At 39.9% G+C, this 18,280-nt stretch overlaps 1 protein-coding gene across 2 annotated transcripts in view; it reads left to right on the forward strand.

Annotated features, from left to right (window-relative positions):
• Nucleotides 1–312: 312 nt before the first annotated feature.
• Nucleotides 313–18,280, forward strand: part of dot1l (DOT1-like histone H3K79 methyltransferase) — a 97,971-nt gene continuing 80,003 nt past the window's right edge. For both annotated transcript variants that reach the window (XM_060846057.1, XM_060846058.1), the window contains exon 1: nt 313–859. In XM_060846057.1, the coding sequence (XP_060702040.1) occupies nt 779–859 (81 nt within the window). In that variant the 5' untranslated portion in view covers nt 313–778. The remainder of the gene's footprint in view (nt 860–18,280) is intronic.

Raw genomic sequence — 18,280 nt, forward strand, 5'->3', positions numbered from 1 at the left:
ATGATTTCAGTTGATACACAACTCATAGCCCTAACAATAAAATCTATGCACAGAAATGATTTCAGTTGATACACAACTCAGGGCGATAACAATAGACCTTTGCACAGAGATAGCTTTGACTGCTACACAGCTCAGGGCTCTCACAATAAAACCTTTGCACATTCCAGAGCCCAGCACGAGCACACACCCTTCAGATGTCTCCTGTTCTCTCCGCATCACGTGCTTGGAACAGTCTGCCCCGGCTCATTAGCATACATCTGGGGTGTCAAAACACCCCCCCGCATCCCGGACTTGGTAGAACCGGCCGGCTATCCGCAACGTTGAGCGGAGGAGGGATTGCTCAGCGCGATCTTGCCGTCCGCTTCGGCCCGTTTTGGGACGAGGCGAAGGGCGTGCAGATTTCCGCAGACGGGGCACGTGAATTGTGTGAAATACGGCCGTGCGGAGCCGTGCAACGAGGCGATGATGGTTGCAGGAGGTTCTGGAACCCCCCTACATTCGCGCGTTGGTCTGGTCTGCGGTATAGCTCTCTCGGTCGCTCAGTTCACGCCGGCCCAAGATGGCCGGGCTTTGGGATCTGGTGACAGGGAGTCGTGAAAGGGATATGATGACAAATTACGTTTGAACTTTTTTTTGACTCATACATATAAAAAAAACCAACGCCCCCCCCCCCTCCTCTTCCCTCCCACCCTTCTTCCATTTCGACTCTTAACTCCCTTTTTTTTTGCCAAAATCTTTTCAATCCGTCAAGACATAGCATGATAGTACCAGGAAGAAAATGGGTGAGAAGCACGAACTGCGTCTTAAAAGCCCAGTGGGTGCGGAGCCCGCTGTGTATCCCTGGCCGTTACCAGTCTATGTAAGTGGAGGGAAAAGCGAGAGACGAAAATTGAAAGGGTGGGGGGGTACAGAAAAAGTGAGCGGTTATTCGCGGGCTCGCGAGCGGCGGGAGGAGGGAGAGGCGAGCGCGGCTTCGGTGGGGCCCGAGTAACAGCGACAGCAAAAAAACAAACAAAACCCCCTTCTCTTACCCCCCCCCCCCCCCCGGTTTCAGGGAGAGGGAGGGAAACAGAAATACTTGGGTCTCAACTTTAAGTGGCGGTGATTAAAACCGAACGTCGATGCGCGGCGTCGGTTGTGAATTATGAGGGAATACCGGTTTGTGTGTTCACCGCCGGGAGCCGGTCTGTCGGACGACAGGATATTTATTCTCTTTGTCTCAGACCAACATTCATTGTCGGGGGCTGGGAAGGGGGGAGGATTAGTCAGGATCGAAGCCGTAAAGGATCCCCCTGGCTTTGGAGGGTCGACGCTTCCTTGTTTGAATTTCACAGGCTGTTGTGGGAAAACCTGAATTTTGCCAGAATGATTTTGAATCGAATGGGCTCTCTCTCTCCTCTTCCCCTTCCACCCCCTCCCCTCAATTATATTGTAGAATGAGTTTTACTCACTGGCGTTTGCCCGGTTTCCCCAATCCGCCCCGGTATGTAGTTTGGTGACAGGTTTTTTTTTGTTTGTACAGTAGCCAATCGGGAACTTGTCTTGATGCCCCAAATAAATAAATCAATATCGTAAAGGACATGTTTTCAAATTTTCTCGGTCCCATTAGAAGTGTGTTTTCGGGGTACGTCTACTTTCAATTTCAGTGTCACCACGTGCTGAATTTCCTCTTGTGGTTGTCTACAATTTTTTTGTTTGGTTTACTTTGAGTTGAAATTGGATGAAAAGCATGATACTGTAGTGTGAAAAATGACTATCGTTCTTGACTTCGGAATGACAGGAATTCACAAGGAGGGACTGCTTTTTATGGACTGGTCTGCAATAAAGAGTTACACTTATATGTACATGCCTTGTCGGACCTAGAAAGAAACATACTTTTAAATGTATTGAATTAAAATTGGCGAATTATTTTCAGAAGCGAGGCGTGGACGGTGTGTGTCTTGATATTATGACCATGCGTTGTTATGGTTTGATAGTGTACGGCCCCGTGCTGACGTTCCTCACGGCTGTGGGAGGGGAGATTCTTTGGCAGATCAGCATCAAACAGCTGTTGGCTCAAAGTGATACCGTGATACATTCCCTAATTAAGGGAAAGGATTGGGTTCTTCTCTGAAAAAGTTGACTGTTGCCTTATCTGCGTGACTTGTTACCAGAAATGCCACATAATGTTACATACCTATTGACTAATCTGTTTGTAACATTTATGTTCGTTGTGAAGTTCAGAAACTTTAGTACTGTAACCATCTATGATTCGGCTATGAGTCACATTCATCAGCATACTGAAGCGACAGTTTCTATTTCAGTCTTTTCTACACACGATTTAGCAACGTACCAATTCATGTCTGTAGTAGCTGAAGGAAATGTGGAAGAATAGGTTATTTCTAAACATAGAATTCTAGTAAAATTACTTGATGTTTAAAGTATGATTTGAGGAAAAATAATATTTCATATTTGAAAATCTTGTCCTAGATATTCTCTTTGGCACCTTTTTTAAACAAGTTTTCATTTTTGGAGTATGCTTTGACTATAAAGAATTGTTTTATTAATGCATTATGGAAATAAACTTACTTGAAAAGGCTATTAGTACTTAGTCAGTACTATTGAGCAGAACTGGTTTCAGTACACTCTTGGTGCAAAAGTAACAGATTTTGAACTTACGGATCCCAGCATAACTCTTGGTAGTTTTTTTTTGCTTCAGAAAGGTGCGATACTTCAGTTAAAATTAGTGCTCCAGTTATATCTCGAGCAACAGAGCAAAAGCTCAGAATAATAGAATATTTTTGTTGTTTTAGCATTGCTGTGATTGTTTTGCTATGTCCTAATGTATATTTAATTCTGTATAGTTCATGTTGATTTTCATATGACGTGGAGTGATGTGAATTTTTTAACTATAATGACGAGCACTGCCTGCCAGAAAAAAAGTTAGCTGTAAGGTCATGAGTGAATTGTAACTTCATAAAGGGAAATTGTTTTTCTTTGAAGTGAGACTGTACAACTTTGCATTTCAGCTGGGCCCACAAGGGCTGACCTTACTTCCCAGTCACTGCTCCTTTCAATTCCCCTTACCATTCCCTCTCCGACATGAATATCCTTGGCCTCCTCCATGGCCACAGTGCATCGGACTGCAAATTGGAGAACAACACCTCATCTTCCGCCTGGGCAGCCTGCAACCTGGAGGACTCAATATTGAGTTTTCCAAATCAAGAGTGTGATGCTGGAAAAGCACAGCAGGTCAGGCAGCATCCGAAGAGCAAGAGAATTGACATTTTGGGCAAAAGCCCTGCATCAGGAATGAGGCTTGAACCGAGGGGTTGGAGAGATAAGTGGGAGGTGGGTGGGGCTGGGGAAAGGTAGCCGAGAGTCTGATAGGGAGATGAAGGTGGTTGTAATAGTGATAGGTCAGAGAGGAGGGTGGAATGGATAGGTGGAAAAGGGGATGGACAGATCATGAAGGTGGTGCTGAATTGGAAGGTTGGATCAGGGATAAGGTGGAGGGAGGGGAAATGAGGAAACTAGTGAATCCACACCGAGTTCTCCAAGTTCAAATAACTTCTTTTCCCATCCCTTGATTCCCTTTCCAGTCCTCTCTATTCCACTTACTGACTCTTCCAACCACCAACCAGGTTCATTACTCACAATGACCAACCCATCATACCGTCTACTTGTGTTTACCTATAACTACCTCACCAACAACGCAAAGTAGTCAAGCAGACGCAGATAGCCAAGTTTGGTACCCATGGGGATGGCCTCCACTGGGGACTTGGGTTTGCTTTGCACTCCAGGTGACCCCACTACTCTATACACTCTCTCACAGGCGCACACACTCCTACAGACCCATAGACTGACACAGACCCTCTCTCATACACTCACACATGCACCCCGGCACTCGCACCCAACACTCATTCTCTCTCTGGCTTCTCCCCCATTACATTCCGACATAAACACACTCACAGGTTCTCAGACACCCCCCCCCCCCCCCCCCCCCCAACATGCATGCACGCACTCAGTCTGCCCTGCGTACACAGAGGCGTAAGTTTGTGGGGTGAATTAGTATTTGCAGAATTGCATTTTATTTTTCTCAAAAACTGCGTAAATCCACGGAAAACTCTAAATTCCACTTTAGTAATAGAATTAGTTTTATTTAACATTGGGACACGACAGACTTTAACTTCACACCTTCAGTGCATTACCTGAACTGAGATGGTGCCTACTGTTAAAAATGATCTTTGAGAGTGTAACTTTAAAAAGGTTCTGAGTTTACATATGAAGGAACTGAAACTAATCTCATCATTCTAAAAGATGAAAGATTTCAACTAAATTTGTTTAATATTAAATTTGCTGACACTGCAATCCTGTTGCAATAAATTGTCATATGCTTCTGCTCTACAACCACCTGATGAAGAAGCAGTGCTTTGAAAGCTAGTGCCTCCAAATAAACTTGTTGGACTATAACCTGGTGTTGTGGTTTGTAACTTTGTCTACCCCAGTCCAACACTGGCACCTCCAAATCAGAACTTGTATTTAAGTAGTGCCTTAATGTAAAATGTCCCTAAGGCACTTCATAGGACTGAGTTCTGAGGCAAAATTTGACAATAGGCCCTTTCAGGAGAGAGTGGTGGGGGGGAAAAAAAAGATTATTTGAAGAAAAATCTTAAATGAGAGCTGTGGAGAGATTTGAGAAAGAAACGATTAGATTAGATTAGATTATTGTGGTTCTGTTCGCCGAGCTGGAAGTTTTTGCTGCAAACGTTTCGTTCCCTGGCTAGGGAACATCATCAGTGCTATTGGAGCCTCCTGTGAAGCGCTGCTTTGATGTTTCTTCCGGTATTTATAGTGGTTTGTTCTTGCCGCTTCCAGGTGTCAGTTTCAGCTGTAGTAGTTTGTATGTGGGGTCCAGGTCGATGTGTCTGTTGATGGATGTTCTTGCCGCTTCCGGGTGTCAGTTTCAGCTGTAGTGGTTTGTATATGGGGTCCAGGCCCATGTGTCTGTTAATGGAGTTTGTGGATGAATGCCATGCCTCTAGGAATTCCCTGGCTGTTCTCTGTCTGGCTTGTCCTATGATGGTAGTGTTTTCCCAGTCAAATTCATGTTCCTGGTTGGCTGAGTGTATGGCTACTAGGGATAGTTGGTCGTGTCGTTTTGTGGCTAGCTGATGTTCATGGATGCGGATTGTTAGCTGTCTTCCTGTTTGTCCTATATAGTGTTTTGTGCAGTCCTTGCATGGTATTTTGTAAACTACTTTAGTTTGGCTCATGCTGGCTATTGGGTCCTTTGTTCTAGTGAGTTGTTGTCTGAGCGTGGAAGTTGGCTTGTGTGCTGTTATGAGTCCTAAGGGTCGCAGTAGTCTGGCTGTCAGTTCTGAGACGCTCTTGACGTATGGTAGTGGGGCTAGTCCTTTTGGTTGTGGCATGTCCTCGTTCCGTGGTCTATCTCTTAGGCATCTGTTGATAAAGTTGCGTGGGTATCCGTTTTTGGCGAATACCTTGTATAGGTGCGAAAAGAGGAAGAGGAACACCTATACAAGGTATTCGCCAAAAACGGATACCCACGCAACTCCCAAAGGAAACCCATGCAGAAGGCGGGGAATGTGAAAACTCCACACAGACAGATGCCTGAGGTGGGAATTGAACCCGGGTCTCTGGTTTTGAGGCAGCAGTGCTAGCCACCGTGCCGCCCATTACCTGTGCTTTGGGCCTTAGCAGCTGAAAGCACACTGATCAATAACCAAGAGAAAAATTTGGATGTGCAAGTGACTGGAAATTGGAGATAACTTGAAGTCTTCATGCTTATTTCTTGAAAATGCCTTACTGCTGATGTTTGGTTTCGGGTGTATTTTGGAGATGTCGAGACACACAAACTGGCTACTTAAAATGTGTAGCACCTGCTCAAGAGTTGATCATTTGACTCGGTCATTTCGCATTTGATAACTTGAGCATTTTCTAGAATACAATTGGATAGCAATTAGGGGTGAAAAAGCTAGCTTCATGTTGTCTTTTCCTTTACTCCCTCACCCTGGTGATCTGATATTTTGGAAGGATTAGTTTGGCTGATACTATCTCATGTCCAGGTGAGTATTGAGCTGAGACCTGACCTGTGCAGTGCATTAAGTTGTGCTGTTAGCATTTGACCATCAGATGGAGCTATCTTCGAAAGCTTTGGTCTGGTTATTATCTGTTGTCGTGCAAGCTAATTTGGATCTTGTCTCCATGACTATGAATCCACGCTTCAAAAAGAAATCATCAGACTTTTATCAACATTTTGTTTACGTTCTTAAATATCTCAGATTATCAGCACTGTTATTTTCATGAATGTTCTGCAATTTCTAATTTTAAGAGTTTGTGAAGAAATGTTTTTGTTGGAATGTGAATGTTTAATTTCAAGTATGCATATATTTCTGTTTAATGGGTTGCTGCCATCTTGAATCGAATCTACTCCATCTTTGGTAATCTGGAATGTGATGATGCCTCTACTTGTTTTTGTTTCCCCTTGTTCAGCATATGATATCTTTTGTCTTTCCATAAGCTTTGGGACTGAATTAGGCCCTTTGTGTCCATCAAGTTGAGATTAGATAATAGCTAATCAGTTTCTCAACCCCATTCTCCTGGCTTCTCTCAGTAACCTTTGATCTCCTTTTATTAGTCAAGAACCTATCTATCTGTCTTAAATACGCTTTTTATGATTTGGCCTCCGCAGCCCTCTGACAATTGTGTTCCACAGACGAACTGCTAAAGGATAATCTATTCATTCTGAACTGAAGCTGACAGGTCCTCTTCTCGCCTACCAGTGGAATCATCTTGATTAGATTTTTTTGAGTAGGTTCCCTACAGTGTGGTAACAGGCCCTTTGGCCCAACCAGTCCACACCAACCCTCCGAAGAGTAACCCACCCAGACCCAATTCCCTCTGACTAATGCATCTAACACCGGGCAATTTACGATGGCCAATTCACTTGACCTGCACATCTTTGGACTGTGGGAGGAAACACATGCCGACACGGGAACATGCAAACTCCATACAGATAGTTACCTGAGGCTGGAATCGAACCTGGGATCCTGGTGCTGTGAGGTAGCAGTGCTGACCACTGAGCCACCATGCCGCCCCTTCTCCACGTCTACTTTTTCCAGGTCTGGCTGGATTCCCAAGTTTGAATGTGACCCCCCCCCCCCCCCCCCCCCCCCCCCCCCCCCCCCACCTTGTAAACTCCATTGAGTACAGACCCAAAACCCTCAACTGCTCCTCCATATGACAGACTGTTCATCCCTGGGATCCTTTTGTAAACCTCTTGTGGACTCCCTCCAAAGCTAATACATTTTTCCTTAGATACAGGTTCGAAAACTCCTGAATATTGCACGTCTGGTCTGATGAGAGCCTTTTGCAGCCTTGGAAGAACATCTCTGCTCTTGTATTCTAGCCTGCTTGAAATGAACTGCCATTGCATTTATTTTTTTTAATTGCCAGCTGAATCATATGAGATTATGTGGCTTTTAAGAGCTTATATTGTTCTGGGTTTTGTTTTGAAGAGAGGTGATGATCTGTCTCTAACAAAGTAAATAACTTGAGGTCTTGGGTTTTTTTTTAAAAAGTTGGGAGAGTGGAAGCAAACTGAGTGTGGCCACTCTCTGACTAGGTTTTCTAATTTTTATTTGGTTGCTTTGAGGTTTAGCTTGAAGCAGAAGCTGTTTGGGTCTCAAAAGATGGAATCCTCAGTGAATGTCTTCTGGCTGCTATGCTTTCTGAATTTTCTCGGTCTTTTCTTTTTCCCCTCCTGGATTGGAGAATTGCCAGTGAGAATCTGTTTGAATTTTATTGTTACAATATTGGAATAGTTAATTAGTAATAGTAATAGTTATGTATCTGTTGTTCTGTTAAGTTTCCAATAGAGTTGTTGTTGGAAATTCTTCTGTTTTGATTTTATTTTAATTAGTGTTGTGTTTTGCATAACATCAAGTAGTTTGTCCAGTTGCGTTGCATGTGGAACAAGGCATCTCGCATCTTTTACAATAAGAACAAGTGAGAGTCTCAGCTACCTTTAAATTATTTTAAGTGTTGGGGGGGAGAGAGGGAATGTTCTGATCTGGTTCATAACAACCTACATGTTATCCTTAACCATTGCCCATCACTGATATTTAATTCAGGCATTGAATGAATGGGAACTTGACCTTGTATGTCAAGTCATCTGTGATGTACATTTTTTTTTAAAAGACAGGATTATGTTGACTTGCGACCTAATTATGATAAAACCTCTTCAAGAAACTGTTATTACAGCCCCAAGTTTTCATTGCTGCAGAAACTGTATTGATTAAGATACATTCTGCAGCATTTAGCAACAAGAAAATGATATGTGTAATTTTTATACAATGAAGTTTTTTTTCATCAAATTTAACCTTCATTTTGTTTGCAAACAAACGAGGAGTTCCTTATTGGTTTTGGAAAATTGATACAATCTGAGTGGAAGTTATACTATTGGCTCACATTGGTTAGTTAATTCAAATATTTAATACCCAGATCACATTTGGAAATGTTTAAAAGTTGTTGCCAGGGATATTTCCCCACTGTCTAGGTGTTGGAAACTGTACAGTTTCTAACTTTACTGTCTGTCAGTCATGGATAGCGTGGCAAACAAAGCATTTGTCAGTCAGGAGTGGATTTCAGTTATTAGTTGTGACTTTTTTTAAAAAATTGAGAGCTGCAATTTTTAGAAAAAATGCATGCCTGGAAAACTTGATAGATTAAATAAGTGAACACTTTTGAGCAATGGGGAGAGGCTGGGGGTGTATTCCCCAGAGCATCGGAGGCTGAGGGGTGACCTTATCGAGGTTTACAAAATTATGAGGGGCATGGATAGGATAAATAGGCAAAGTCTTTTCCCTGGGGTCAGGAAGTCCAGAACTAGAGGGCATAGGTTTAGGATGAGAGGGGAAAGATATAAAAGAGATCTAAGGGGCAACACTTTCACGCAGAGGGTGGTTCGTGTATGGAATGAGCTGCCAGAGGAAGTGGTGGAGGCTGGTACAATTGTAACATTTAAGAGGCATTTGAATAGGTATATGAATAGGAAGGGTTGGAGGGATATGGGCCGGGTACTGGCAGATGGGAATCGATTGGGTTGGCATGTCTGGTCGGCATGGACAGATTGGATCGAAGGGTCTGTTTCCGTGCTGTACATCTCTATGACTATGACTCTGTGATTGTTGATTAAATCTATTTCACCTTTTTTGACAAAGCTGAAAAAGCAGTTAAACTGAAAAGTCATGTGCATAATTTTTGAAATCAGGATTGCAAAGGAGGAGGCAAACTGATTTTTGGGAAGAAGTTACAGAAGTTGAAGACAAAAAATTGGTAAAATCATGGTTGTTGATGAGGGAAATAGAGTGGATGATTTTTAAATGTGAAGTATTTGGGATCTAAGGAGGCAGGATAAATTGGAGACCCTTAGCATTTAATGAAATAAAAAGTCACGTGGTCTGTCTATGTTGGCCAGAATTATCCATAAACCAGCAGTGGTTACAGTACTTGGAATATATGAGGCATGGTTAATAAGTTTTCAATTGATACTAAAATGTGGTACATTGGCAGTGAAGAATAGTAGAATGGGATCTTGATCAATTGGGCTAGTCGGCTAAGGAATGGCAGATGGAGTTGAGAAAAGTGTGAGGTGTTGTGTTTTGGTAAGATGGGCAAGGTGTTAGGAAGGTATGCATGTGTACTGTGCCATTAAGCGAGAGTGGAAGCTGGCACGGACCTAGAGAGGCACAGAGTATGCTGAAAAATTTTAAAATGTAACATTTGGTTGAAACAAATGTCTTGAGATGCATTGCCATGGTACAAAACAAATTCAAATTAAGCCCCAGATACCAAAATCCAATCCAATTTGAATTTTACTGTTTCGGATGACATCAAACCAATGAAATGATCTGATGTTTTGGGGCATAAAATCTGACATATTGAACAGTGAGGGGGAGAACAACAAAGAGCTGCCAAGCAGCAACAGCTGCCTTCAAAATAGCTCTCTGAAAGGTACCTGTCCATGAGAAATTTGTGCAGCAGAATACTGAAGCCGACCTAGAGAAATCTGCAGAGAAAGTTTGACATGAAAAGACTGTAACTGGGTTTGAAATTGATTTGCTGTAAATTTTAAGAGGGTATTTATCAGACCAGTATTGTAGAGTGGCAGGTAAAAGATAGGTTTAAGAGAAAGTGTAAATAGTTGTTGTCTAATGTTCTCTTTTGGACTTAAATAAAAATTTAACAGTTCTTTAATTAATAATATTTGGGATAGTTCTTTGGCACTCAAAGTTTAACAGATTATGGCATGAGGTGAGCTGTTCTGTGTAGCAGAGAGGTTTATCCTGTGTCGTTACAAAGGGCAGGACTTGGACAGTTAATGGTAGGACCCTAGGAGCTGTTGAACAGAGGCATCTCGGGCTGCAGGTACACAGTTCTTCAAAAGTTGCATCACAAGTAGACAGGGTGGTGAATTCTGGTTATTCTTCTATAGGAAAAATATTAAACTGGAACGGGTGCAAAAAATAATGTAGAAGGATGTTGCTAGGACTGGAGGGTTTCTGCTGTAAGGAGAGACTGGATAGGTCGGGACTTTGCTCCCTAGAGTATAGGAGGTTGAGGGGTGACTATAGAGTTGCATAAAATGAGTGGCATGGATAAGGGAAAGGAGTTCAAAACTAGAGGATATAGGTACAAGATGATAAGGGAAAGATTTACAAGGGAATATTTTGCAAACCAGGAGGTTTAAGTATGTAATTCCATAAAGAGATGATGAAATTTTCATAAGTTAGTAAATAATTTTCACTAAGTCGTATTCTTGTGTGGTTATGTTGTGCAAGGTATAGTTGAACATGCAATGTGTCATTACTTCAGAATTCTGGTTTCGACTCATTAGTGCAAAAGTGTAGCAATTCTAAAACCCAAACAGTTGTCAGAACAGATCTTTACTAGTATTATGCGCATTGGAAGACAACAAACTTGGACGCAAGTAGAATGAAATCCGAAGAAGGACAATGTTGTTTGAATTTGGACACATATACCACAACCCTTCAGAATTTAAAAGCAACATTTTAAGTAAATGTTTCTAACTAAGCTTTTAATTCAGTCCAAAATAAACTGTTACCTGCAGTAACAATTTAGAAAGACTTGTATAATTTCATCCTGTTAGTCTGTCATTGGCAGTTTTGCATTATGTTGAAATAGGGTAATTGTTGTTCTTATGTCAATGGTAGTATTTTACTTCGTATGGAACACATTTAGTACATCAGGTTTCACTAAATTCGACTCTTCCAGAATTTGAAAACTCAGCTAATTTACCAATATGTTCCCACAAAAGAAATGTGATATTGACTGGGTAATCAATCTCAATGTTTAGTGAAGGGCAAGCATCAAGAATCATCGACTGATTGATTAGAAAGCAGAAGAAGCCATTTGAATTATTCTGCCAGTGCAGAAAATGGAATAATACATTCACTGGATTGTGGAGTAAGTAGCCATCCAGGCCATCAGAGGGATTGAACTCATTGCAGAATCACAGAATGATTGCAGTGCTGAGGAGGCCATTTGACCCATTGAGTTTGAGTTTGATTTGGAAGAAATGAAGTCAGGAGGACATGAATCGGTGTGGGAGTGCAGGATTTCTAAACCTTAAAACACTCTATCATAAATACAGGTCACATACAGTGTTCAGTTCATAACTCTTGAAGTTACAACACCCATAAGATGAAACCTTTGCAATGTTCCATTCATACTGTCATTTTTTTTAGATCTATCAAAGATCTGAGGCTATGGTTTTCTTCTCCTTCCCCTGTATCTTAAACAAAAGCAAATGCCAGTGACTGACTTTTCAAAACTCCTTCCTTGAAAGTGTTTAGTGCTTGTCAGGTGCACGACCATTAATCACATGAAAAGGTCAAGCATTGTATTCAAGCCATATTGACCTGGATCACGAGTCATGTGTTGGGGGCTGTTGAGTTACTGGTTCAGTATGTATACATTGTGTACAAATGAAAACTATTGAAAAAGGATTTTGCTTTTGTTCAGAAACCTACTTTGATATAAGATGTATAGTACAGGATGGTTGGAAATAATCATCTTTCAGGTTTGTTTGAAAAACAAAACCAGTCCTGCTGTTCTGTTCACTTGTCGAATCATGATTATCAGTTTCCTGAATAAATGTAATTAAAGAAATAATGTACAATGAGATGAATATTCTGCATTGAAGGATCTTGTGTGCTGTAAGGATACCTACAGAATTTGTTTTCTGTACTTGGCCGTTTAGAAAAGTTGACTTTCCAAGTTTTAAAAAAAACTTGGATAATTTCATACAAGTGTTCAGTTCCGAAATGTTTTGCTAACTGAATTCAGGTGATTTTTGGATATTTTTGTTCTGGTTTCCCACAACAATGAAATATTGTGTTCAGGTGCTGGGTTTTAAGTTCACCACTTAGCCAAATGTTGATTTAAAATTTATTGCCTTCTCTGCAAGAAGGCTTTGTTCTTAAAACTGAGCAAAGTAGGAAGACCATTGAATTTTTGTGCTAGTCAATGCTGGTGATTCTGACATAATATTTGCTACATAACTTTATAAAGCATAGATATCATGTTTATTATCATTTTATTTTCTCTGTAGGAATTTTGAGTTAACTTTTAAGAACTTTTTATCAAATTAAATTCCATTTTTCTTTACTCCTCCCCTATAGGTAATTTATGCCTTCTCTGGCTTTTAAGAAGCTTTCTTAATGCATATACTTTGACCTGTTCTTGTTTCCCTGATGATTTGTTCCTTTCAATTTTTAAAATTTAATATGATGGCAGATTATTTAATGTTGTTCGATTTAATGTAAACTGGTCAGATTCAATATATCGGTCTCCTGCCACCAGGACCCATGCCGATACCATTTCGCCAGTCAACCTGGTCAACCACAATGTTAGACTTTCCAAACCTTATTTGACATTTTTCATCTATCCGATGCTAACTGCTCAACTGATTTCTCTGCCCCAATCCATTTTAATTGAAATCCTATTCTTCAGTTTATTAAATTACTCTCAGTTCTTCATTACTCGTCAATGCATCTGAGAATATCTCCAGGAATTTTTGATCTTGTACTTGTCCACCTCATTTTCATCATATGCAGGTAAGGACCGCAAAATTGATTCCTGGAGACAGTGTAACCTAATTCATGTAAGCCTGACAAATACTTATTTACCTACGTTCAAGCTTTTTATTGTATCTAAAGCAATTAATGTAAGATTCCACATGGCACTTTTTTGAAAATTTGGTTGCTCTCTTGTCTGTTTGCTCAGTCTCTTCAAAGGACTTTATTTGTCACCAGGTTGAGCCTAATCTGAAGAACTGCATTTGAACTAAAGGATTTATGTTGACTTGAAGTCCATATTGTACATGCACAGCTTTTCAAATATGTTACACGTTCTAGATTTGTGTCTAAGGAATGCTCCATTGTTTATTGCCAGTTGGACTGTGCTGTTTGGATTGGAATGTCAATATGATCATTGCGATATTTGGAAAAATGAGACCTCATCTTGGTATTGCCATTTAGATCTGGTTTGAAGATTAATTATGTAGTTTGTGGTAGCTACTTTGTTCTCCTCTTTGCGTTTGTAGCTTTCCATTCTTGAACATTTTCAGCAACTTTATACAATGATTTGTGCAATTGACATAGAGGTTGTATTTTATAAAATGTTATTTCAAACACTTGGCTTTTATTACTTTCTAAACTACATGGCTAAATCAATTGAATGCAATTATTGCTGTCCCCAAGCTGACTGTAGTAATGGAAGTTTGTGAACTGCTTTAGAAGTCAACCTGATTTTTTTTCAAGATCTAGTTTCATTGAAGTATCACTTCAGTGGTACTTAGAAATGTGTTGAATTTTAAATATTTAAAATATTTTGCCATCTTCCTCCTATTAGAAATTGAAATTTGGCACCTTTGACATAAGTTGCAGGCTTAATCATGAATGTAAAAATCAAGCAGCAGAATTTGTAATTTTCTCAAGTGTTGCAACATTAGGCTGATTTTGGCAACTTTGGTGTTTCCATCAATCTAACTGTAATAAAGAGCCTTAATTTTGAAAAATCTATTTCTTGTGAAATTTGTGTCCATGCGTATTACAGCAATTACCTGTAACGTGTTCTACGTCTGTAATTGCATCCCGCCATCTGAAAAAGCTTCCATAAAGTACATGCAATCATGTACTTTTGTTGTTTGATATTTCAATTGATATTTTTAAACAAAGCATCACATATGATTTGACAATGGAAACTGAATTCCAGTCCTGAAGCTTGCAAATGGTCCTGACTCCCATGTGTCATGCCACACAAATTGTTGATTTCGTTTTGTTTAATGTTTCATCCTAGTTTGGCTTCATTTTCAATTAATGCACTGCGTTTTATTTTGTATTTTTAAATTATGAAATCTATGCTGTCTACAGTCACTGGAAGCAGTCTATGGAATCAATGTTTTGAATCATTATGTTGTTACTGTTACTCCCTTGGATTGGGTCATGACGAATTTGGGATTTTATCCAATAAATGAATAGGAAATCTTCTTGAAGATGAAATTGAAATTGAAAATATTTGCACGTTGCTTAACTTTCACACGCTTTAATTATCACTTTACATAATTTTTGATTTGTTCTTTGGCAGGATTTGAGCTTTGTTATTTAAGTTGCACAATTGGTTTGTCAGGCTAGAAGGTTTCAATCCAAATGTTAGTTCATAAAGAACTGTGAATGTTGAAAATTAGCAGTGGAAGATGCAGTCTTTTAGATGAGATTGAGTTGAGAGCTTGGCAGATTGGAATACAGGGATACTACAAGGCTCAACTAAAGGGATTTTGTTAAGGAATTGAATATTTTCCAGTCGATTAAACCATTGAATGACAGGGTAGAAATTGAGGATTGCTAGGAAGGGAGACATGTTGCTGAAACATTTTGTCTTGCAATCACCAGGACAAATGCTAGAATGTCATATTTCAAACAATCTCCATTTATATCACAGTGGAAAAGCGGACTAATTAGTTGACATGTCGGCTTATTAAGTTTGATTAGTGGAATCAGTGGCGTGAAAGAAACAGAAGGGAACTGTGGGCTTTCCAGACTTTTGGGTAATCAAAAAAAAGTGCAAGACTGAAAATATTCTTTGTTTTCGCAGAGACCAGATCTCTCTGTTTATGTTGTCAGAACAGTAGTAGGCTATTGAGAATATCGATTTTGCTCCATCATTCTGAGATCAAGGCAGACTTGATTATCCTCAATCCACTTTATTGCCTTTTAATGTAACCATCAATTTTTATATTGATTTATTTAGCCTTAAATATACTTTTGCCGCCTCGACAGCCCTCTGCAATAAAGTAGTCGACAAGCTCACTACCCAGTCAGAGAAGACATTCTCCTAAGCTCTGCCTTAGTTGGTTGATCCTTTGCCCTGAGATTAATTCCTCCCAACCTCAGCATCTACCCTGTCAAGACTCCTCAGAATCTTGTGTTTCAATAAGGTTATCCCTTGTTCCTTTAAACTTGAGTGCAGGCCCAACTTCCTCTAAGTCTCATAAGAAAAACCCTCTATGCCAGAGATCAACTTACTGCTTCCAATGCCAGTCTATTTTGTGTAAAAAATGAGGTCTGCAGATGCTGGAGATCACAGCTGCAAATGTGTTGCTGGTTAAAGCACAGCAGGCCAGGCAGCATCTCAGGAATAGAGAATTCGACGTTTTGAGCATAAGCCCTGATGAACCAGCAACACATTTGCACCAGTCTATTTTGTGTTCAGGTAAGGAACTGTTCACAGTATTCTAGATGTAGTATAACTTTCTCTATTTAAAAAAAAAATCAGCTTTTCTCTTTCCTTCCAAAGTGCATAGTATGGTATTTTCCCAAATATATTCCATCTGCTAAGAATTTCTGTCCATCTGCTTAACTTGCCTCTAATCTGTCTGCAGATTCTTTGTATCGTTCTCACCACTTGACAGCCTGTTTTTCTCATTGTCTGTAAACTTTGCAATTATACCGTGCATTCACATTTCCCCCATTCAAGTAACGAATATCCATGTTGGAAATAATTATGGCTCCAGCTTTCTGTGACACTCCACTAGTTACAGGTTACCATCCAGAAAAAGCACCCCCCACCCCAAAACATTGCGTTCTTAGCTGATTAAGAATTCTTATGTGCTGCCTTATTAAGACCTTGTGGAAATCCAAATATATTGCATCATATTCACCTTTGTCAATCCTTTTTATGTCCTGAAACAATTTATAATTGTCACAGGCATGAATTTCCCTTCATGAAGTCGTACTGACTTTGCTTGGCTATGTTATGCTTTTCTACGTTCTCCACTATTACATCGGCTATAAATATAATGTTTCTCCATAGACCCGTGTTAAGATTGCAGTCTACAGTTTTGCTTCCCCTTTTTGAATAAGGATGTTGGATTACATTGGCAGTTTGCCAATCTCATGGGTTATATTTTGGAATCTTAGTAATTCTTGCAAGGTTACTACCAGTACATCTATTTCTGTAGCTACTTGTGTTGCATCCTAGTGTACAAAAAATCCAGGTCCTGGAGATTTAACAGCCTTTAGCTTCATTAGTTTCATTACAATTTTTTTCTGTCTCAATAGTTATATGTATTTGCTCCTGACCACCATCTCCACTCACGCCACCCCAATCTTATGTCCTTGTCTGTTTGTTTGTTTGACTAGATTTGGAATGCTGTTAGCATCCTCAAACCGGAGAACTCTTCTTTAGTTGCTCCTACTGTTAGCTGATTTCCCCAATCTAATTTTCTAACGGGCCTATGATCACCCTGGTGCCTGTCTTTCTTTTTAATACTTAAAAGTGCTCTTGGTGTCCTCCTTTTTATGTTGCTTGCTAGTTTAGCCTCGAAGTCTATTTTCTTTTATAAATAACCTTTTTTGGTAATTTTGTTAAAACTTTGCCAATTGTCTTGCTTAGCACTAATCCTTACCACTTTTTTTCCTTCAGTTTGAAGCTGTCTTTAACTTCCCTGATTTATCATGCTAGGCTTAGCTCCTGTGAGTCATGAACTCTTCTGTTAACTGCCTGCATTGTTTATGCATTGTCTTTTTCTGCTAAAAATCCTTGTCAGTCCACTCCAGCCAATTCTGCTCTCGTTGCTTTGTAATTCTCCTTATTCAAGGTTAGCACGGTTATTTCCAACCAAAGTTCTCTCTCAAACTGAATGCTAAATTCTACCATGTTATGGTTACTTGTTATGAGGGAGTCATCTTTTTCTTAGATCATTCAGTGAACCTGGCTAATTGCAAATTACCAGATTAAAAACACCCTGATTGGTTCCACAACATCATAACCTATGCCAAGTTAACATTATGAATTCTTCCTCATGATTGGGAAAAATCAAATTGGTAGCAATGTACATGAAGATTAATACTTGCTTTTGTACATGCTCTCATTCAATCCTGATTGATTATGCCCTATGTACTATAGACTACTCCTGTAAGTGATTTCTTTGCTTTGGTAATTTTTGCCACCACTCTTGTAGATTCTATACATTTCAGTCCAAGATCACTACTTTAATTTGGACTGATTCTATGTCATACCAGAAAACCAATGCATGACCATAAAAAGTGCTCAAAAATGTGTTGAGGGGGCAAGGAAGTAATAGTTAACTTGTCCAGAAACTGTGTTATAACTTGGGGGCAGTGCTCCTCAAGGCATGCTATTTTAAATTTGGACTGGAGTATAGTGCACATTGATCAGAATGATCAAAGAGAATCAAAAGGTTATTATGAAAACAGCTTGCGTAAACTTGTGTTGTTTTGGTATGATTTCTGAAGGGTGAGGGGTGACTTACTCAGGCTGTTAAAAGAAAATAGAGGCATGTGATTGTCGATGCAGAGAATGAATCCTCTGATTAAATAACTAGAATGAAGAAGCTCACTGAAAGGTAGAACTGGCTATATAGGATTGAAATAAGAAGCACCTTGCATTTTTTTCACATGACAACGTCTCTCCTCTTGAGCTACAAATTTTGGCCATGTCAGATCGATTTGATGTATTTGAATATATTGACTGACTTGGAGAAAATTTTGAATCCAAGGAAGTTGAACAGAGCTGAGTTGCAAACTGAGTATGAAGTCATTCAATCGTGTATTGGTACAAGTTTGAGAAGTATGCTGATGGCAAATATCTTCACGTTTTTGCCATCAGTGTACTGGTCTTGTAGCTATTATTGTGTAAACCAACGGTGAACTTGGAATTTGTGAGGTGAACT

The sequence above is a fragment of the Hemiscyllium ocellatum genome, chromosome 28, assembly GCF_020745735.1.
Source record: "Hemiscyllium ocellatum isolate sHemOce1 chromosome 28, sHemOce1.pat.X.cur, whole genome shotgun sequence".
NCBI classification, from domain to species: Eukaryota; Metazoa; Chordata; class Chondrichthyes; order Orectolobiformes; family Hemiscylliidae; genus Hemiscyllium; species Hemiscyllium ocellatum.